The sequence below is a fragment of the Spinacia oleracea genome, chromosome 1 (assembly GCF_020520425.1).
Source record: "Spinacia oleracea cultivar Varoflay chromosome 1, BTI_SOV_V1, whole genome shotgun sequence".
Classification (NCBI taxonomy): Eukaryota; Viridiplantae; Streptophyta; class Magnoliopsida; order Caryophyllales; family Amaranthaceae; genus Spinacia; species Spinacia oleracea.
Window position 1 is genome coordinate 11,369,041 of NC_079487.1, and position 24,588 is coordinate 11,393,628.

The 24,588-nt window shown below is 34.1% G+C and overlaps 1 protein-coding gene and 3 pseudogenes across 1 annotated transcript; 3 read left to right on the forward strand and 1 right to left on the reverse strand.

Annotated features, from left to right (window-relative positions):
• Positions 1-2,554: 2,554 nt before the first annotated feature.
• On the forward strand, positions 2,555-3,295 carry LOC110791778 (uncharacterized). Its single transcript, XM_021996541.1, has one exon. The coding sequence runs from the start codon at positions 2,555-2,557 to the stop codon at positions 3,293-3,295; it is 741 nt and encodes a 246-aa protein (XP_021852233.1).
• A 2,480-nt stretch (positions 3,296-5,775) lies between these two features.
• LOC130466666 (uncharacterized) lies at positions 5,776-5,854 on the forward strand (annotated as a pseudogene).
• A 2,019-nt stretch (positions 5,855-7,873) lies between these two features.
• LOC110791777 (glutathione S-transferase U17-like) lies at positions 7,874-8,628 on the forward strand (annotated as a pseudogene).
• Positions 8,629-21,190: 12,562 nt separating this feature from the next.
• Positions 21,191-24,588, reverse strand: part of LOC130462763 (uncharacterized) — a 68,195-nt pseudogene continuing 64,797 nt past the window's right edge.

Genomic DNA, 24,588 nt, shown 5'->3' on the forward strand with positions numbered 1-24,588 from the left:
AATTCTCAATCTGTTACAGAGAACCTTGGATATGCATTTGTACACCACATTACAGCAAGAGATTGGTCTGTATTCTTGCACACTCTCTGGACATTTCCCCTTAGGAATGAGAGTGATACTTGTAGCATTAATTTCTTTCAACAGCTTTCCATTGTTCAAGAAATCCAGCACAACTTTACACACATCCTCACCCACTTCCTCCCAAGCATCCTTGAAGAAAGAACTTCCAAACCCATCAGGGCCAGGAGCTTTGCTACCATCAATGTCCCACATAGCCACCTTAATCTCTTCTTTAGAAAAGCTATTAGACAGCATACAAGCCATATCATCAGATACCAAAGGCCCTTTATTCACTACTGACTGCTTGACTGGAGTTCTGTCACCACCTTTAGTTCCCAAAAGCCATTTATAGTAATCCAAAAACACAACTGGAACTTGCCCTGGATTAGTAGTCCATTTGCCATTCATGTCTTTGATTGACAGGATAGTGTTCTGCATCTGTCTTCTTCTAATTGATTTATGGAACATTGCAGTGTTCTCATCCCCTTCTTTGACCCACCTATCTTTAGCTTTGTGAGCAAGAAAGCTAATCATGGCTTTATGAGCCACCATATAATCATGTTGAGCCTGTTTTTCTTTGTCAGCTATCACATTATCAGCAGGGTTAAGATGAGCAGTTTTAGTCTCCAAACCCCTCCTTATTCAGTTTTTTCAAAGCAATTTTCACATTTTTCAATTTCTGTACCACTTGGTACATAGGGGTACCAAGAATATTCTTGCTCCATGCTAGCTTTACAATCTCATTATACTGTGGTGTTGCTTGCCACATAGGAAAGAACTTGAAAGGTTTTTTCCCCACAGCAAGGTGAGGATACACAGAAATGTTGCCAGGACAATGATCAAAGTATCCCTCATTTTTAAAACATACCTCAGTGTTTAGAAACTGAGTGCACCAGTCCTGATTAATCATGATTCTATCCAGTTTTGAGAAAACCCTCCTACTGCCTTGCTGTTTATTGTTCCAAGTAAAGAAATTACCATTCAACTTTGCATCCTCCATTCCACAACAGTTGACACAATTCTGGAAATCTTGGATCTCATTCAATCTAACTGCACTACCTACCCTTTCATCTGTATTAAGCACACAGTTAAAGTCCCCCATCATAATTCAAGCACCATTGATGTTTCCAGCAAGAGTACAAAGATCTTTCCACAGATAAACTCTCTCATGTTGAGAGTCGTGAGCATATATAAAAGAACAGGCAAAGGTAGTACCATTTTTGGTACTGATGTCACAGTGAATTAACTAACTAGAACAAAAGTAAGGATTCACCTGAAATTCAGATGGATTCCAGGCAAGAATGATCCTACCCCCAGGTGACACATGCTATTGGAAGTGAATGCCCAACCAGCAAACAAATTAAGGTACAAAGCCCCCAAAATTCTTGGTTTTGACCTTGGTTTCAAGGAGGCAAACCAGGCTGCACTTGTTAGAGTTCAAAAAGGCTTTCACATCTTTTTGTTTAGTGCCCCTATTCACCCCCTAACATTCCAAAATAGAAATCTATCCATTAGAATCAGGAGGTATTCCACCCCCATCATCTAATGCAGTTACACCACTATCAATGGTATCTTCTATGTTACCCCCATTATCTTGCAGCATCTGGAAAGAATTTGCCACCACAATTGGTGAAATGCTTTCCTGTCTAATCTGGACAGTGTTGATGGCTTGTACAAAACCCTCCTCCCCATCACTAGTATCCAGAACAACACTGTCCCTAGTAACTGGTTGTATAGTCTGGTTTGTTTTAGTCACCCACGCCTTCTTCCCTTTTTTCTTCCTGCAGTCAACAACAAGGTGCCCTAGTAATTTGCAATGTTCACAAAAAATTGGCTTCCATTCATATCCCACCTTAATTGTTTTCAAAATACCATGTTCATCCTGGAATTTCACATAATCAGGTAGATCCTGAGATAAAGCAACTTCCACCTGGACCCTAGCAAATTGCAGTTTGTCCCTATTGATGGTTGCTTGATCAGCTTGGATGAATTCCCCAATAGAACTCACTATCTTACCCAAACTACGATTTCCCCAAAATTTAAGATCTAGGTGTTTCAAATGAATCCAAATAACATTAAGAGAATCATAGACATGACTGGTTTTGCCAGAGGAAGCTTTCCTTTCAGATACTTGGGAATTCCCATATTTTCAAAGAAAATATCAGTAGCTGAATGTGTCAAAATTGTTGAGAATATGTGTGCTAGGGTGAAAACTTGGAGTTCAAGAAACATTTCTTTTGCTGGAAGGCTTACACTTGTAAATTCTGTGTTGATGACTCTGCAATCATACTGGTCCCAAATCATGATCTTGCCTAAAGGGATCTACAAGAAAGTGAATGCCATTTGCAGGAATTATCTATGGCATGGTTCAGCTGATTCTAATAGCCTAGGGAAAGTGGCATGGATGAATGTTTGCAAACCTAAAAAAGAAGGGGGTTTAGGTCTTCTAAATCTCAAATTATGGAATGTGGCAGCCATGGGGAAGCATGTTTAGATGATTGCCACCAAGAAAGACAATGTTTGGGTTAGGTGGGTGCATTCAGTGTATATCAGAGACAAAAATTGGTGGGATTACTCACCAAAAGTGTCTGATAGCTGGTACTGGAAAGCAATATGTCAGGTAAAGGATTTGATGAAAAGCTACATTTCATCACAACAGTTGGTGGCAATGCCTAAGTATTCAATCAAGCAGGCCTATAGTAGTATGTCAACTGGTTCTGAGAATTTGAAGTGGTGTTATGCAGTCTGGGGGAGATTGAACATACCTAAACACAGATTCATTACATGGTTAACCATGCTGGAGAGGCTGAACACCAAGGAGAAATTGATGAAGATTGGTGTCACCCCTGATAATTGGTGCCTGATATGTGGCACTGATGTTGAAAGCCACTCACATCTGTTTTTCAGATGTGAATACAGCAAGCAATGCTGGTCTGACATTGCTGTTTGGTTAGGTATTCATACCAGTCACTATGATCTTGTTTCTCTGATTAAGTGGACTCATAGGAAGAAGCTTTCCAGATTCAAGAAATGTGTCATATATTGCAGCATACTTAGCACTGTCTATCATGTATGGTGTGAAAGGAATAATGCTCTTTGGAATGGTCAGATTAGAGTTCCTAGTACAGTGTGTAAGAATATCAAATTCTGTGTACATAATAGAATTAGCAACATTCTCCCTAGGAATGTCAACCCTGGTGATCACAGTTGGTTTTCCAACTTGTGTGAGGGGTAGTGTGGGTGGCTTCTGGTCATTTTGTGTTTGGATCAGTGGGAGTATGTTCCCTTGATCTTTGGTTTCTCTGATTGTTAATATATATTCTTGCTCTTGCCTAGAAAAAAAAAATGAATCCAAATAGGAACCACCTTGACTTCATCTTTGAAATCAACAATGTCCTTGTGCCAAGGTTTGCAAATTACAGGTTTCTTATCAAAAGTGGGTCGATTATCAGCAAGAACTTTATCTCGATTTTCCATAGTGAAAAATCTGACCAGAAAAACACTATGTTCAATAGCAACAATTTTATCAATCCCTAGATCTTTCCAGATTCTTCTACAAAAACCCTCAAAAACAGATAAGGGAGGATTAGCACCTAAAACAGCACAAATTAATGCTGAGTTCCAGTATTTCACCTCATCTTGGATATCATCCAATTCAATGCAAACAATATCTTCAGTTTTATGCAAGTTTGCATCACAATCAGGTTGAAAAATAGGAATGGGGGTTACCTGACTCTGTTTTCCAGACTTTATCACCAACAACCACGACGAGAATGTACGATGCGATTCCGATCGAGATTTCAGTTCCAAGAGTGAGGTTCTAGGAGATAACACCACATTCTCATCTCCCAAAGCATTCGTACCCTCCACCGAGTGATTACCATCATCATCCGATTCAACCTCCATAGCCAAAACACCAAGAACTTCGTCCATTGACTTCATCTTCTTCGCTTGAGAGTCAGAAACAGGTCCCTTAGGTTTCGTGGAGTTCTTCCGATCTTTGGATTTGCCAGCCATGGCGACGACGCATGATAAGGAAGAGGGTCTTATCGTACGCCGAGAGAAAACTTGGGCAGGAAGAAACTCTTTTTTACGTCTTTCAAATTACCTACAAGTACTCTTTTTCTCTGCTGCAAGAGGTTTTTCAATTTTTTTTCGAAATCAATTTCATCTTATGTATTTTTTTGTGATGCAAAGGAAAGATTTGGTGAAGCTTTACTCGCCGAAAACTGGGCAATATATTGATATGGAGTTTGGTAATTATCCAACTTCGATCTGGTTAGTTTTTATTATCTGGGGTTATTTTTATTTTTTCTGGGTTACCTGCAAATTGATTTTCCCCCAATTTATTTATGGGGTTGCTTTAAAATGTTAGAAATTATTGAGTTTTTTAGGGTTTGTTCGGGGACCCATTTCAGAAATGAGGTGAAAAATTCAATCTTTTTAATTTGCTTTTCCAGATTTCTTGAAAGGGGGTTTTTGTCCAATTGAAGAAAAGGTGATATAGTTAGGTGAAATTTGTTGTTAAATTCATATTTTTTTTCCATTAATTGGTGTAGTTTTGAGTAATATTTTCTGGGTATGGTTAATTTATTAAAATTTCAGCATTGTATTAGTTGTTTGCAATAGTCTATGAACCCTGCTGTCATTAATTCTTTCATCAACATAATTGTGTGTTTTACTATGTCTGTTTCCTAGAAAAAAGTAAGAGATTTCTTAAAAACCTTGCTTTCGGCCATTTTCTCAGGTTGGTAGATATTCAAGACCGGTGATGCGTCAAGCGTACGAAATGTTCAGACACAAAGGGAGAGAAATATAGAGGGAGATCGGTACGTATATTTGTAAACATTTTATTCCTTAATTTATTATGCTCAAAAAATGGTTTACTAGATTTGCACGGTTTATTTTAATATTAATTTACTCTACTGGATTTTATATGAATTAACTGTTATGTGCACAATATTTTAGTGAATCTTCGGTGCTTGGATATTTCACAGAATTAGTGTTTTATGATTAGTAAATAGCCATGACTGTAGTAATTGTGAGGGACTTCATCAGTATAAATTGTGGAAAACACTTAAGCATGATATTCATTACATCACTAACACCAATATTTTCTAGAAAATATTCTTCCTGTTAAAGAAAATATTCTTTTTATTTGCATCTAAGGAGAAAATAAATACTTCACTTTATTTTAAGTTAATATTGGTCACTGGTGAAGAAATACATTTATTTCTTCTGCTGCTTTTATTCTTTCTGTATGAAGTTATCTTTCTAATATTTGCTGATGGAGTGGTTTTGTTGGGGGTAGATTATTATCTTTTTATGTTATTGTCTCGAAAAACAGATAATAATTAATAATAATAATAGTATTATAAATTGTAATAATATATATCATGTAAATTGTAATAGAGGAACATAAACTTTTTACCATTTTTCAAACCACAATTATAGCAGCAGGAGAGCATTCCATAGTTTTGACAGAAAGAAGTGGTTATATCATATTGCATTTTTGAAATAAGATCTTACTTTGGAGTTTAATGTGTACTACAGCGAAGCGAGTTGATAATTTACTGTGGAGTGTGGACTAGAGGTTCTGACCTTATGGTTAAAGACAAAACCCTTGGCTCTCTGAGTAAACCTTTGAAAATTTTTGTTACAGCTTTATTGTTCTAAAAAATTATGTATTTATCTGAATAATTTGTTGGTTGATTAGAGTTGATGATGATAATTTACTTTATCTTAGAGGATTTCACTGAGATCAATTATCTGATTGTTACACACACTAAAGCTCTTATATCGCTCTTTCATAGTTATTCCAACTATGATAGTGTTGCGTAATGTTGGTTGTTTAGAGTTGTTTACATGTGCATGAAGTATGTGAATTATATGGAATTGTATGCCAAGTGAATTGAATCACATAGTTAAGTAATTTATCAAATTGGTTATCAAAATGATGAAAAGTCTTAATACTCGACATTAGAAGGAATAAATATTTACTTGGTGATGAATATCCGAATGTGCTGTTTGAAGGAATAAATATTTCAATATAATAATGAATAACTCTGAAATAAATAAGCTGCCTATCAATTAAAATCATAGACATGTACTTTGCACTTCTCCTCGGATGCTTCTATATTGATGTACTAGTGAATGTGTCTGCTTTGTCAATAGTTTTAGGTGCAAAAGATTTTTTAGGTTTTGGGTATCCTTACCAACGTTAACTTCATCAATATGTATCTCAATATTTTAGGTTGTGATAAAGCTAAAATACGACCTTTATATTAACTCTCTGATATATCATTGTTGGCTTTGGAATCCTCATAGACATTTATTTGTTTAACAACATACTCTTTATTGTAGTGAATATCTTTTATTGGTTTTTACTATAGGATATTCATGCCTGGAATTTATTGTTTCTGTTTTTACATATACAAATATTTTTTAATGCTTATTAAGAATAATCTTCGTCGGAGATCAATCAGTACTGCTTTGAAAAAATCCCAATGCACAAAAGCCTGATAGCATGTGAATTATGTTTTGTGCTAGAGAGTTCAAGCTTCTGTGTTTTTGTTTTTTGCAGTATCGCAGACCTGGAAAGCAAGCCTGGCCTATTTTTTTAACAAACAAATAGGTGCCTAAACGTCAAGAAGGGGGAGTTTGGGTGATTTCCTGATTATTTTAAAATTTTTATGGTACAGAAGATGAATCATTCAAAGCAGATGTCATGGATGTGAAACCGAGACTCAAAGCAGCCTGAGTTATTAGATCATTGCTGAGCCCCAAAGGGAGCGGAATTTCGACATGTTGTGATGTGTTTCAAAACACATCACAGGGGTATTTTGTGTACCATTCATTAAAAAGAAAGTACCATTTCGTTAAACGGAGTACCATTACGATAAAAGCATGTACCATTACGATTAAAACATGTACCATTGAAATTAACTGTATTTACAGAAATGCCCCTGTGATGTGTTTTGAAACACATCACAGCATGCCGAATTTACTTCCTCGAGCCCCAAAAGGTATCTTTCAATGCTTAATATTTTTGACCTCTTTTTTTGGCTTTTTATTGGAAGATAGCTAATTAAGAAACTTTTTTTATTGTCAGTTTTTGTGTTTCAGCTACATTATTGTCGTGGAGCATGATCTTAGTGTTTTGGACTATCTTTCAGACTTCATTTGCTGCTTATATGGTAAACCGGGTGCATAGGGAGTTGTGACCCTGCCATTCTCTGTTAGAGAAGCAATCAATATATTCTGAGCAGGGTTTGTACCTATAGAAAATCTCCGTTTCTCGAGAAGAATCTCTTACTTTCAAGGTATTCTTCCTTATGCATTAACACTTCTGTTTTCTCTACTTATTTGTACAAAAGTATATGTGGTAATGCATTAACCCTTGGTTGTGCTGCTGGTTGTTGTTGATTGTTTCGTTGCAGCTCTGCACAAATCTAGAAAGTAGAAGTTTCCAAATCAATAATTGTGAGTATTTTACAATTCCAATTGCAATTTACCCCTCCATTCTTAATATAATATCACATTTGATTACAAATTTCTAATTGATTAATTCAAATAAAAGGGGGATTCAGATGAAAAACTTGAACCTTTGGTCGATTATAGCCGAGTTCAACCCTATTTTTTTTGTTGACCTTGAAGATTTCTCAACCCTCATTCCACAATTTTATCTCTCCTTCTCAAATTTATGTGACTTTTAACGTTGTTTTTGTTGTTCAGATGATTTCGATTCTTCTCCTCGGGTTTCGCCGAAGCGGCTAAAAGTTGGAATTTTAATGTTGGAATTCACCCTTCTAATATGGTTGTGACTATGTTGAAGCTCGATAAAGACAGGAAGGCATTACTGGATCCTAAGGCGGAAGGTCGTCCGAAAATTAATAAGGTATACTTTCTGTTGTTTTAGAAGTTTCAGTTTGGTTAATTTTGAGAAAACTAATTTGTTATTTTGAAAAGAGAAAATTACCATAATAATTTCATAATTCCATACAACTTGATGTTGCGTGCACTATTCAATTGCTCTAGAGATCATTGATGCACTACATCATTCTATTTTAGGAAGCTCGACACAATCCATTAGTTATGATTCAGCTGGTTAATTAGTGTCGAATTTTGAACGTTTGTATTAAACACTAAATGTTTGTGTTAATTGTTCAAAAAAAATAAAATGCAGTGGTTCCCAAGTTTACAAAGAACAACAAAGGCACAAACAGAGGTAGCAAAAGCAGTAGCTTTAGAGGAAACAATACAAGGGTTGTCATTGATTGAGGATGCCTTTGTCAAATGCAGCTAAGGGAAGTCCCTTTTTCGGGGGTGATAGTATTGGCTACCTTGACATCTCCTTTGGGAGCTACTTGGGATGGTTGCCCGTCACTGAAAAGACAAACAATTAATATTGAGTTGCTGGACAAGGAGAAGACGTCTAACCTCCTAGCCTGGGCTGACAAGTTCTGTGCTGATGATTCTGTGAAGGATTACATGCCTAAGACTGCTAAGTTTGCTGAGTTTGCCAATATCATTTTTGCTAGGCTTAAAGCAGCCGCCGCTTCTACTTAAACTTATAATTGCATGGTTGTTATGAAGGGATTAGTATTGTCTAGCTGGTTGATGATGTTTTACATGTATGGTAAACCTTAGATCTTTTGTATTTCAGGTTTAGTTAAACGATTCCATTTCCTCCAATTTGAGTAAAATAAATGTGCAAGACTGCTCGCTCCAAACGGAGTATTTAGATTCTAGAGTGTGTTCCATTAATTGTATGTCCTTTAAAAGTCATAATTCTTTTAAGGTAAAACAAAAGAATTCTGAAATTTTTGTGTTATTTGTTAATATTAATGATTTGATCTTGATTTTAAAGTATGTTTGTTCAAGGGGATCAAATTTGTTTTTATATTCGCACGCATCGCGTGCATATAAGACTAGTGACATTATATATAATAACATGAGATATGTTTTAATTTATATCAATAGGAAAAACAAAAGTAATACGTCCTCGTATTTTTTTTATATCGTATTGCCATATACTAACTCCATTTCAAAATGATCTTTATGATTAATATTTGGACAAATGTTAAGATAAAAGAGGAAATATGTGTAAAAAGTGGGTAAATATAATAAAATATGGATAAAGTAAGATAAATGTGTAAAATGGTGGGTGAGTGTAAAGAAAAAAAAACAAATAAAGGAAAGAAATTGAATGGAAATTTTTAAATGTTGTGGGATAAGAAGGGTAAGATAATATATTTTCATGTCAAAAAATGGTATATAGCACACAATTTAAAACACTTTATGAAATGGACTAAAACGAAAACGTGTAAAGATCATTTTGAAACAGAATAAAAACAGAAAGTGCAAAGATCATTTTGAAACAGATGTAGTATTACTCATATTCTTTAATTACTGGCCTACGAAAATGTGTTCTTTCAGGTGTATAAATTTTTATATCATTCACATTTGTCCGTATATACTTCATCCGTCCAATTTTATTTTTCACGTATTTCGTTTAGGGAGTCCCATTTTATTATTTACGTTTAGAATATTTTATTTTACATTATCACATAAATGTCATTAGTGTTCTGTCAAAAATTGTGCCAATTAATTATTTTAATCAATTAAATTTATGGGGGTATTTAATCTCTTAAAATTTTCCATAAGGGCTTAGACGTTTCACACTTTTACAATGTCAGATGTTGGATAAAAGTGAAAATATTATAAATAGACGTAATTTGCACTGTTTCAATAAAAAATAAATGGAATACCAATCGACATTATTTAATCGTTAAATCACGTGCATAGAAAAAAACGGACGGAGTAGTCTAAGACTCTGTTTGGTAACTCATTTCAATCACCTGAAATTACCAGCTACCTGAAATTTTTATTAACTTATCCTTTTAAAAGTATTTGGTAGAGAGCTGAAATGATATTTTAGGTGGTGAATTGGACTGAAATAAGAACGTTACTCAAAGTAATGTTTGGAATTCAGTAGCTGAAATGCGCTTAATATGGAGTGACGATATGAAATCATCACCTTTCATGACATGGCTGCATCATCACACAGTGATATCTGACTCCAACTATATACGGCGTATATGGATTACTTGACCGTCATGCAACACTTTGACATTTGTTTTGACATGCTATTAGCAAATTATGACTTTGATTCTTTCAAATAATACGGTTAATTTATTACTTTTGACATTCTTCATTACCTCCATCTTGCCTTGTTACGGATTGTTACAAGAGTATTCAATACAACAATAATCTCTATTATATAAGCCAGCTCCTGAGGTCTTTTTTGTAACTTAACTTTTCGTGTCCCCCAATAAAATTACAAAAACACCCTTCACTGTTTAACAGTGTATGCCAGAACCTACCAGTTTCTAACACCCAACACATTAATGGCCCATTCATTGTACCCACAGAATAATATCTATGCATGTCAATTACCACAATTAGGGTTGATTGATTACTTAAATCAGGAAATAAAATAAACATTCGGAAAGAAATTATTACAAATTATTACAGCTTATTCTAATTGCCAAATTAAAACAAATTTACATATTAAAACAAAAAAACAGTAAAAATCTCCAAAATCTGCAAAGAACAAAAAAACCCCAAAAACAAGAACTGAAAAACAACGTTCTTCAGCACTGATTCTCAGAAGAAGAAGAAGAATCATTCGCAAAGTGTGATTCTCAGAAGAACTATATCACCGTTCTTGAAGTTGATCCCATACAAGTAAGTATACTTTTCTCACGAATCCTTGCAAGAAAAAATAAAAAAAATAACACTTTCAATATAGATTCGTGAATATTAATGCATAACCAACAAGGATAAGGCCAATAAAATTGTAATATGCATAAAATACATGGAATTATAGTATGCATAACATAAATTAAACAATTTTTAATTAATAATGATTCGTGAATTAAATCGGTCTAAATTATATAATTTCTTTCATTTATTTTGCAGATTTGAAAATACAAGGTATGTAATTTTCATGCTTTAATGAATTTCAATTAATTATTTCACATTTTAATTCATGCTTTGAATGAAACAATCTCTTACATTTTTTTATGTTAAAACCATGTTTTTTAGAAAATAATACACATTTTAATTCATGTTTGTTTAATGTTGCATATTTCAAAATACAAGCTAGGTATGTAACTTTCACACTTTTATGAATTTAAATTAATTATTTCAAATTTTAATTCACGCTTTTAATTAAATAATCTCATATTTTTTTTATGTTTATAGGGTTTTTGAGAGAATTATAAATCTCTAATAATTCTATTTATAATATTTCTGTCATTATAATTAAATCGGTCTAACTTATATAATTTCGTTAATTTATTTTGCAGATTTGAAAACACAAGGTATGTAAGTTTCTTTTATGAGTTCCAATTAACTATTTCACATTTTAATTAATGCTTTAATATCTCTTATATTTTTTAAACTCTAATTGCAGATTTCAAAATACAAGGTATGTAACTTTCATGCTTCTATTAATTTTAATTATAAATTATTTCAAATTTTAATTTATGCTTTTAATTAAATAATCTCTTATATTTTTTTATGTTAAAATCATGTTTGGAAAAATTACGAATTTCTGTTTACATTTGTGTTATTACAATTATGAATCAGAAAATAATCGACTTGGATTGGTTTTTATGCAGATTTTAAGTTGAGTTAAAACTTCATAACGGGATCAAATAACGAACAACATACGGTATGTGCCAATCAAACAAAAATAATAGTAATAGCCATGCTTTTAACCTAATTTAATTAATTATTTCAGACTTGAATTCATGCTGATAAATCGACTCAGAATTTAATTAATTAAATCGTGTCTTATTTGATTTTAATTTCTTTAATTACTTGAAAAAATCAGTCCATTACAAAGTATTTTCTTAATAATTACTTTTCAACATTAATTCAAATTACTTGATTAGTTTTTAAATTAAATAAAAGTAATTATTGTTTATTAAAAGAGAATATTTTACATTGGTGATATAATTTGCTGATTATTATTGCTGATAATTTGGTGATAATTATAATTTCATCGTTTGTTGCTAATAATTTGGTGAGTATACATTGGTGAGCATAAAAAACATGAATTATGTAAATCGATCGCGTGCCCCCATTAAAAACAAAATATCATTCACCAGCAAATGTAAATTGCTTGATTAGCTTTTACTTGATTAAAAGTAATTACTTCAGATTTTATTGATTAAAAGCATGAAAAAATGTAAATCTACATCAATCAAGAAATCTGAAATATACTTTTGGTTTTTTCAGATTAGAGTTACAGTTTCAAGTTCGATTTTCATTTGGGTGTTAAGTTCGCCAATTGCACCAATCTCTTAAACAAAATAGTAATTTGCATGATTTTACTGATTTTAATTAACTATTAATTAATGATTAATGTTCATGCTTTTAGTCTACATAAGTTGTTATTTATTTGGTTTTTATTTCAGATTTTATTAGGTTCTAAAACATTTCTACCAACAACCCACACCAATTTAAACTGGTTCATGTAAAAAACTAAAGCACGAGTCAATAAATCATCACAAAGAAACACATTACTAACACATTACTAACACAGAGAACAGTGAAATCCCATACAATCACTGACACTGATTTTCAGTATAATGTTGAAATCCCAACATTCAACTCCAAAAATTGAGGACATTTCGACCAAAAACCAATTTCAGCATAACATAATAGACCACAAAATCACAATAACAACATACAAGATGCTGTTTTAAAGTGAAATTCAACAACTCCACGATCAAAAACACGAACAAAAGAAATCAAACATAATAGCATGCAGAATAGCATGAAACAGAGAATCATTTTCTATTTGCACAAAATCAGCAGGAAATCAAACAAAATAGCAAGAAAAGATACACTTTTTTGCTAAATCCAAAAAACCCCAAGTTAAACTGTTTAAAAAAACAATTAAATTCATTTGAAATGATTCCCAAAGAAATTTTGAGAAAATTATCATAGAAAACACTATTTTCCATGAAATTCAACAATTCCACAATCAAAATCAAGAGATAGAGTGAAAAATTATATCATGTTATTTCCAAAGAATTGTAAAAATCATGCTACACAAATACACAGACCCAAAAAAAGTAGCATGATTTCTACAATTCTTTGGAAATACACAGACCCAAAAATACACATATCAGAATTATTTGGAAATAACATGATATTATTACTACACAAATACACAAACCCAAAAAAAGTAGGTTAGGCCAAAAAACCAAAATTTATTTAATTTTAGATCTTAAAAAAACTAAAATGGTCAAATAAACGTGAAAAAATAACCAAAATTCTCAGCATCCAGATCAGCAAAAAATGAAGATAAAGAAAAAAAATCATGTAGAAAAACCCTGAATTTTGAACTCTAATTAGCTTGAAAACCCACATCAGAGACACACAAATCAAATCTATCAGAAACATACACAAATCAAACTGATCTAATAACGACAATAATAATAATGTAGAAAAATACCTATCGCCTTGCACATCGCCTCGGGCAGCGCCTCGACCACCGCTTTTCGCGCCTCAACACCGCCTCGCCGTCATGTCGCTCACCGCTCCTGCATCTCTCTCTCCAACTCATGGAGGGAGACCACATGCAAATAAAAAAAAAATTGTTAACCAATAATAAAGAAAACGAAATACAACAAAAATTAAGCAACAAATCGTTATTCGGCATGAATAAAATCCAGATTATAAACCCAAAAACATGAATTGATAAAACCCTAAAATACCTGTGTAAAATAGGCGAGAGAGTTATGCGTAAGATCTTCATGGCATTCATTATTCTGAAGGTTTTCGCCCTTTTATTTTGCTGAGATATTCAAATAAATGGAATGAGTATGTATCTGAAGCCATTTTTTTAGGAGACAAATGAACACTACTAGAAAAAGGACATTTAACGACGAACAATTTCGTCGTTAAAAGCCTCCATTTTCGTCGTTAAATAAGAAATTGAAACCAAAAAATCATATACTAGTAATATATACCCTAACATGGTCACACCTGATGTTATCTATTCGCTTTTATGCTTGTGCACTTAAGCTCGTACAAGCCATACCCCCAGAAGCAGTTTTTTACAAGCCTGCAACAATATTTGGGATGCCATTTTCTAGGCAAAACTTAATAATTCACAGGCTTGTAATCTAACAGGCCTGTAAATAATTATGACTAAAAGAAACTTTCTTGCGATCACATTCAATCCGGCATAATTTGAAAGTAATACGAGCTAGTAGCAAACACTAAATTTCAAACATGTGATCAGCAGAACTGCAACATGATATAAAGATCCGATCGACTACTCAATTAAACAGTAAGTTGTTACTTTTTTTCTGATCTGTATCTAGGTTGTAAAGCATAGACACTTAGTGTGCAACCAGCCAACAGACATTGAACCTGAATATAAGCACCAGAATGAAAATTACAGTATATAAGTTATAACTAACCACAATACACCCAATCATATCTCAAAAGCTATGTATAATTCAAATTATGAAAACAGGTTCCACACAAGGCTCACTTGCCTAAAAGATTAAAACCTCACATATTTCTATCACTCCCTCCATCCAAAAATAATGGTCATGTATATACTACTCTAGGATGTACAAACAAAAATGTTACCTTTCCTAACATACAATGGAATACTCAATACAGCATACCAACACGTGACTGGCTTCCCCAAAACTACCCAACTGGAGTACAAGAATGATCTAACTATAACAAAGAATTATCTAGAAATAATTTCCCATATTCATAGTGATAAGTTATTTACACAATGTGACAATTATTTCCAAACCGAGGGAGTGATAATTTGCTACAGAGGACCACAAACTTGCAATAGACCATAACAAACCATTCAATCACCATTATAATCACCCTGTTAATTGATTAAGAAGAATTAATGACTCATCTAAATTGTAAAATATTGATCAAATAAAAAACAGTAAAATAAACAACCAAGAAAAAGGGAGAGAAGGATACGCTGTTGATCATCAGAGGGACGCTCCTGGAATTTATGGTCAATGGTAGAATATGTAATCGAGAAATTTTCCGCTGGAAAAAAGATACAATCGCAGCGAAATTCTAAAATTGATGAACAAGGGGTTGAATTCCAAATCAATGATTTTCTAAGGTTCCAGAAACATTCCCTTAATCATAGCACTTCAGTTATAGTTTTATATTCGAATGGATTAATGAAATTAATCCAGTCTCCCTCAATCAATAAATCGTTAAATCAACTGGAGATCGTCAAAAGTTCACAAAGCATTTTTCATCATTTATAAATCAAATTGTACAAAACTTGATAATCCACATTGAATGGAATAAATTACAGAAATTGGCAATCAACTTTTTAAGAATTCGACTACATTGAGAGAGAAAATTAACGAGAGAGACAAGAAGAGTGAAATACCTGGTTTGTACTTCTAAATGGACTCCAGCCATGGCCTCCAGTTGAACTTTTTGAGGGTTTCATCTTTTCAATCTTAGGTTTTGGAGAGGATTTAGTAGAATTTTATAAGTGCTTTGAAGTCCAGACATTAACGACGGACAAAGATGAAAAATATCCGCCCAATTTTTTTTGTTTAAATGTTTAGAAATTCGAGATGACCCGCGCGTAACAGGAAAAATATTTTGGCTATATTAACGATAATTTTCTGTTCACGTCGTTATTTATTGGTCGTTAAAAGCATAAATTCTAGTAGTGGAAGGAAAGCGACAAATTAGGAGAGAGAAAGGAGAGAGATCAGAAACAAAACCAAATAGGGTTAGGAGAGAGAGGAGAGAGGCGGATAGAACAAATTGAAATAGGTTTAGAAGAAACCTGTTACTCCTTAGTTTTAAACGAAATCAAACGAAAGAGACTGGGCCGGATTATATATTTGGGCTGTGTTAGGTTATGATACATATGACATTACATAGATCATGCGGAAACAACCATTAACCCAGGACAACATATTATTTACACATAATCATATAGCATAATTTAGATGCATACTCTTTGTTGCGTGCCCTCCCTAGCTGCGCCCGAACCGAACAAGAACAAGTCTTTTAGGACTCCAAGTGTCGTCCCTCCGTAGATAGTCCACAGCACGTCCGGATCCGCCTTAAGATTGACCAACTAGAATCGCCCTTAAGGTACTAGAAAATTTCGGCACTTTTGAGCAAGGTGTGTGTTTTAATTTTCTCTCAAAAACTCACTTTTGAATACTTTGAAACTTGTGTATAAATTATGACCCCTAGGCCTTTATTTATAGAGTTATGGAAAAGGAATCGTAATCCTAGTAGGATGCGAATTAATTGGAATTAGAATTCTACATGAATTCTATTTAATTAATTTATCCAATTAGGAATAGAAATTTAATCATACACTGACTCTTGTAGATTCAGGAATCACGCATGAGCACAAACTCACACACACACGGCAGCCACAAGGGCTGCCCATGCGCGTGCGAGCAGCAGCCCGCGCAGCACGGCCCACGCAGCCGTGGCCCTTGGCGCGCGCTGGGCCTGCCTTGCGGTAGGCCTGGCCGCTGCCTTGGCTGGGCTTGTGGCGCGCATGCTTGCTGGGCGATGGCCCCGGCTTTGTGCTGGGCCTTCGTCCGGCAAGCCTCGTCCGATGCTAATTCGTACGATACGCTTCCGATTAAATTTCCATTTCCGGAATCTATTTCCGATACGAACAATATTTAACATTTCCGATTCCGGAATTAATTTCCGTTTCGAACAAATATTTAATATTTCCGTTTCCGGAATTATTTTCCGATTCCGGCAATATTTCCGATTCTGACAATATTTCCGTTTCCGGTAATATTTCCGATTCTGGTAATATTTCCATTTCCAATAATATTTTCCGATACGTACCATGTTTCCGTTTCCGGCAACATCTACGACTTGGATAATATTCGTATTTCCGATACGATCCATATTTCCGTTTCCGGCAATATCATCGTTTCTGGAGTATTCATTTCTTGCCTGTGACGATCTTAGCTCCCACTGAAACCAAGATCCGTCGGTTCCGAATATTCATAGATGGAGTATTTAATGCCATTAAATACTTGATCCGTTTACGTACTATTTGTGTGACCCTACGGGTTCAGTCAAGAGTAAGCTGTGGATTAATATCATTAATTCCACTTGAACTGAAGCGGCCTCTAGCTAGGCATTCAGCTCACTTGATCTCACTGAATTATTAACTTGTTAATTAATACTGAACCGCATTTATTAGACTTAACATAGAATGCATACTTGGACCAAGGGCATTATTTCCTTCAGGCTGCGGCCTGCGTGTGGTTGGCTAATAGAGATGTTTTAATCTAAATAAATAAAAATAAAAATTTAAAAATAGAATTTTAAAAAGAAAAAAATTAATTAGTGAATAAATTACATTATTCACTCTCCAATATACTTCGTACAGGGCGTGGTTTTTAATTTTTGAGTTTGTTACTGATTTTTAAAAAAGAATATTGAAAAGAGAAAAATTGGAACAAATTATTGGAAACATTAGCGTTTAAATTTAATCCCACAAATGATTGTAAAATTCCGCGCGAATCACGTGCATGAAATACTAGGCACAATAAAATTTCTAAAATTCACGCACGCATCGCGTGCATAAAATACTAGTGTTTAATAGCCCATCCTATGTGACAAGATCAATGACTTAAAAAAAGTAATGTTGACATAGAAGTATATAAAATATATGGAGTATAAATGTTAACTAACAATCAATATCTTAAATAATCAGTTTTACCAAACAATTTATCTAATCAGCTAACTTATCAGTTTCAGTACCTTATCTATTTCAGTTGCTATCTTATCAGTTTCAGTCTCGTTTCAATTAATTTTGCAAAACATAGCCTAAATCAATTTTCGAAGAGTGTTGCTTGACACGAAGTATTATGTTGAAAGTCCATTCTCATTTCTCAACAAGCTAATCAAATTGCGACCTTGCTAGTTTCTAACAAAAGACAAAATAAAACAAAAAATATTGCAATGTGACACTTGACCTTTTGGTTCATTTGCAAACAAAAAAAATAAAAGTTACTAGTATAGGACTCGTACCATGCACGGTTATTCAAAATTATTGATATGTTATAAATATATATTTTTTAAATAATTCGTATCCATCTATTATGTACCAATAATATTCCGTTTTTCAAATACTTCGTATTATTATTAATTTCCATTGTTCTTACGATATAATTATTATTTTCCATTGTTCTTACGGTGCATAAGTGAACAATCTATCTACTAATAATATGAATATATACGGGGTGCAGTCCTCTGTCTGTCTGCCCTCCCCACTTTTTTTTTTAACAAAACACCAAAAAAAATTAATATGAATATATACATGAATAAGAAACAATTTTAATTTTTATACTAAACATGGATATACAGTTTGGCAAAGGAAAAACACAATTTTTTTTTTGTAAAAGCACGTTGCACTTATAATATTAAGACAATATTATAATCTCGTAATTTACTAAGACAATATTCTTGAACCTTGAGAAAGCAATTTTCTCCTCTATTCCGCCGCCTAAAACCCATGCCAAAAAAAAAACCCAGATCGTTTGAAGCCAAACCAAAAGACAAAGTAAATTAGGCCTAAATTTGTAGGTTTGCAAGATTTCTTTCGCACCTTCCAAAATTTTGATCAAGATTTTACAAAACTGTTTTGGTAATCCAATAAAAAACTCCAAATAAATCTTTCACACTTTCCAAATTTTGAAGTTGATTTAGTGTATTGCGTAGAAATCGTTCACCATATGCGTCGCTCTTCCTCCTAATGTCTTCCAGGTTAGTATAATACAATTTTGGTTGAAAAAACAATTTTGAGAATTGAAATGAACGAATGTTTTTGAAAATAGTTTGATCGAAAAAAGTTCATGAATATATTCTGGATCTTTGAAAATATATTGATAGAATAGTCTTATTAATTGTTTTATTTCATTTGGATCAATTCCCACTTGATTTCGACTTTTATGGCATTCAAATTTGTTCCTAATACAAAGGTGGTGACACCAATGGTTATCGGTCATCTTATTGAAAGAATCGGGTCATGTCAATTGTTTCGATTAAAACAGCGGTGGTGACACCAGCGGCGGTGGGGGTGGGCGAGGTGATTGGGAAGACGCCGCTGGTAAATGGCGGAGGTGGCTGATCGGGTGAGGAAGAGTTGGCCGAATAGTCATGGCTTCCCTGTTGTTGATTATGATGATTATGTGCAGGTAACTGATAATATAACCCTGCAAGTACCTTGGAAGGTCATTCTGATGAAAATGTGTTGTTGTTGTTGATTCTAATATCAGCTTTTCGTATTTTCTGATTTTCCTGAAAGTAATTGCTAATTAACCTCGATTCATGTATAGCATGATTATCTGTATCGTTAGCCTAGTACCCAAGTTTGTGACTCAAATTACGTCATGTTGGTCTAGGGGTTTAAATTAATAGTTTGTTTAGCATGAGAAATTAATTAAAGTGGACTGTAGTGAAGCTTGAGTGTCAATACTCTGGGGTGTAAAATGTGTAGGGGGTGATTGGTTCTCAAGAGAGATGCCAAAACTGAGCATGACTTTGGAGAAGCTGAAGGTGGTTGTGTCAACTGAAAATGACTTGGATGCTATTTTCAGTTGCCCAAGCCTCAAGTTTGATCGACTCCATACATTCCACTGTGAGTGGAACTCTAGCATGGCCTTATGTGTAAATCGTGTTTTCTCTCACAACCAATACCTGAATAAGTTGGTATTGGTCGGGAAAATACGGTTGTAGAACCCGACTCTCATAACATAGTTCATTTGATTCTTCAACTATGTGAGTGTCTGGTATCAACGTAGCTTATAGAAAATTGCATCCTGCTCAAGAATATGTTTAATGACATAGAGTATTTTCTCTATCTAAAAATTGAGGTGTAGCTTGTTTGAATGTTTGTTGTCATTCATTTAACTTTTAGGTAGCGCGAGATCTCCAAGGTGGTTATTCATCTTCCTATGCCTATATAGCAATAGAGTTTTGATAAGGTACGTATTTGATGCAGTAATTCATTTGATCTCGCATCCTAATCTAGCGTGTTACTGATGCTTCTAAGTTTAAGCTCATCAGCTTGTTTACTGTTGCAGTTGGCATGGATGTTTAACAAGTATTTAAATTAAACCATTTAATTCTGCCTATTTATTGTATACAGAAACTTTTAATTGAAGCCAGAAGGAAACTTGGTCTTGTCAGCATTCGAATTCTTGGATAGCTATGCAATGAATGTGGTAAGATTTTTCTTCAATAGATGTGAACGTATTGAGCTGCATTTTGTGTCCTTCTTGCAAATTCACTTACAAATGCTTGGTGTCGAAATTGGTTTTTGAACATTTGTTCAACTTTGGGTGTCTGGCACTCTGGTTACGTTGTACTGCATTTGCATGAGTAGCTTCTGTTAAAATGAATGCAAGACGTGTTAAACGATCTTTGTGTCTAGGGTACATCAATAACGGGGGTTCTTCACATATTTCTGTAAGTTATCTGATTTTATTATTCAATCTAGAGACCAATCTGATTTAAGTTTGAGCATGCATGCATTAATCTTACAGTTTAATCGTGAAAAAGATCAACTGAAATTAATTAAGGTACGCTATCAATCATGTGAGTTGCAGTTACTGTGTTTCAACTAAAACATAAAGCATAATAAAGATAGAAAAACAATTGAAGGTACACAAAGAATTACTATAAGTGTCCACTTTGCCTCCTGAATTTTCTTGTCTTATAATATATCTGCAATTAGGAGGACGGAGTATCAATTAACATTTATCAAATTAATTAGTCACTAATATATTAGCCAAGGACAGAAACTTGAAACAAAGATATTTCAGCTTATTTGATTTGGTAGTGAGGTTTCATGAAACCAGAAAAGAAAGGATAATGACCTACAGTACCTGGATCTGGATCTGGAACTGGAGCACCGGGAGAAGCAGAAATCAGAGGGAAATCCATTAGGACAGAGTATATTCCATTAAAACTGTGTATCTAAAAATATGTAGTTATTTTAGTATAAGAATTAGTTGAAATTACCTCATTACGCTAAATTCTTGAACACTTCTTTGTATACTACATTTTGGGTAGTATTATATGTCTGGCCATCCTTATCACAAATCAACACCTTCAATCCACTTTTCCTTATAACTCTTGAGATTGCGACGACGTAAAGTTGGCCATGGCTAAATACTGGCCTTGGAAGATATAGACCAATGTGTGTGAGAGACTGCCCTTGACTTTTGTTAATCGTCATAGCAAAACAAACAACCAATGGATATTGTCTTCGTTAAAACTTGAAAGGCAATTTTATGTCCGATGGGGTTAAGAGCAGGCGAGGAACAAACACTTTCATACCAATGTTGTTTCCCGATATAATTTTAGCCTCGATTATGTGGCTACCCAACTGAGTAATTACTAATCTTGTGCCATTGCATAGACCATTAGGTTGGTCTATATTCCTAAGTAGCATAACTGGGACACCAACCTTCAGTTTTAGGGTATGATTTGGCAGACCAGAACTTTTGATGCTGTTCAAAAAATCTGTTGTATATAACTCTTGATTGCCTCTTATATTTCTATCTGATGCGCAAATACTATTTGAGATAAGATATATTTTTTCCTCGCCTGGAATCATGGACAGTAAATGCTCATTAACCACATGCACACATTCATTTGTTGGAGCAAGAATATCTCTCTCTTGAAAGTAATTTGGGTTATCCAAGTTCTCTAACATGAAAGGATACACACTATCATTTTAATTTTCTAGTTTGTTACTGATTTTTAAAAAAGAATATTGAAAAGAGAAAAATTAGAACAAATGATTGGAAACGTTAGCATTTAAATTTAATCCCACAAATGATTATAAAATTCCGCACGCATCACGTGCATGAAATACTAAGCACAATAAAATTTCTAAAATTCACGCACGCATCGCGTGCATAAAATACTAGTGTTTAATAGCCCATCCTATGTGACAAGATCAATGACTTAAAAAAAGTAATGTTGACATAGAAGTATATAGAATATATGGAGTATAAATGTTAATTAACAATCAAAATCTTAAATAATCAGTTTTACCAAACAATTTATCTAATCAGCTAACTTATCAGTTTCAGTACCTTATCTATTTCAGTTACTATCTTATCAGTTTCAGTCTCGTTTCAATTAATTTTGCAAAACATAGCCTAAATCAATTTTCGAAGAGTGTTGCTTGACACGAAGTATTATGTTGAAAGTCCATTCCCATTTCTCAACAAGCTAATCAAATTGCGACCTTGCTAGGTTCTAAGTTTTCTAACATGTTAAGATTTGATCCATGAAACATCACGTGTGACAGTCCCATATTGATAAAAGATGAGAGAGCTAATCACTTAATAAGGCCAAGGGGCTACTACCCTTATTGTCATATGAATTTAAGGTGAAACCTCCTTTGGACTTGTTAAATGGACTCTCTCTCTTGGTGGCGGGTGCGGCCCAGGCCCGTATTTAACATAAGAAAAGACAAAATTGCAATGTGACACTTGACCTTTTGGTTCATTTGCAAACAAAAAGACAAAAAAATATTCCGCATTGGTGTATTGGTGGATGGCCTCGTCATGGTGAACACGAATATATGTTCAACACTTAAATTAAATAGTTTGTAACTATTATTAATGACTTTATAGTGAAGGTCAAAGTACTCAAACATATAATACTCCATCTGATCCAATCTTAGACACCTTAAAAATTATGTATATTAGATCCATTATTAATTACTACTAATTAAAAGATGTCATTAAATTACCTTGGACATTGACTTCATTAATCGAAGTGAATTATTATAAATGGGTTTTCATCTATGGAGCACCAAAACTGGCCAAAAATACCATAGTAACAAAAATGAAGTCCAAGAAATATGTTGAGGCTGATGTTTTGCTTACTATTATTGCTATCCTTGTAATAGTTTTCATCACTGCTTCGGCGGCAGATGAATTTGTTGACAAATTTCCGATCTCGAATATCATGCTTGAATCGGACTCAACCCCAACAGAGGAAGGACTCGGGTGCAAAGGTGTTCGTGATTTTTGCAAGAAGGATGAAGATTGTTGCCCAAATTCCGAATGTGTTTGGAGTTTGCTCTATAGCACTTGCTCATGGTGCCCTGGAGTTGGAAAGAGTTGTGGCTTTTTCACGGGGTATTGGCCGTGTTGCCGTGGCTTAACCTGCGACGGCTGGTGGTGGGGTACATGCCATTAGAGCGATCATGAGTTTCCATTTCTTGCTAAATCTTTGTTTCTCATTCTAGAAATTAAACTACTACAAGAATTCGCATTTGAGGGTTTGAGGAGTTTTTTGGGACATTAAACAAAGTTGTTTGACTTTTAATCCGTTATACTTCTTCCGTACAGATTTATTCTTTACGCTTTTCGTTTTAAGTGTCCCATTTTAACCTTAACAATTAGAATCTCTCATTTTTATATTGTAGCATAAAAGTCTGTAATATTCTATCAAAATTGTGTCAAATGATTATTGATTTTTCAACCAATCATATTCATTGGGACATTTTAATCTTTAAATCTATCACACTTTTCCATTGGAATATTAATCTTTATCATTTTCCATTGTAAATTCTTTGATAAAAGTGAAAATATTATTAATAAATATAAGTGCATTGTTTAAGTTAAACAAAAAGAGAATTTTTATCCACATTAATTATTTGTTAAATCGCGTGTATGATACCAAGCGTAAAGAAAAAAAAAATGGGACGGAGAGAGTAGCTATAGGTAGTGCGACAATGCCAAATGGTTGCCATGGCTACCAAGTGAATTTCGTGCTTGGTTGTCATGGCTTCCAAATATTAGATCTACGCGGTAGCCATGGCTTCCAAGCAAATTTCATGCTTGGTTGTCATGGCTTCCAAGCGCTAGATCTGCACAATAGCTATTGCTGCCAAGCAATTTCTGTGCGCGAAAGCCATGAGTTCCAAGCAAATTGCATGCGGCTGGGTGGTAAAGTAATTATTTCATTTTTTCACCTCCGACGACCGTTCCTGTAACGAAGAGTGTTCCATTTGCCGACACTAGCTAAAGTGATGGGGTGTTGTTCACTTTGTGAGATCAAGTGATGAGTGGTGGTGTTTTTGTCAGCTCAAGTGATGAGAGAGGTGGTGGCTCCAGCTCCGCCTCTCTTTACTAACGTTTTCCGGCGAAAAATTTGTAGTATACTTATGTTCCAACAAGAAATGGTAGTTTACTTACGTTTTCCAACGAAATTGTTAAAAAAATCGTTGGAATTTATGGTTACTGGCGAGGAGAAGGAACAGCTTGCCGGTGGGGGAGGGGTGAGAGATGGGTAAAAAAATGAAGGGAGGGTAATATTTTTATGGGGTAAATGTGTCATTTCATGTTCAAAATGGGGATATTTTTTGCGTACGCGGACGTCAAATAGCGATACAATTAGCACATGCACCCG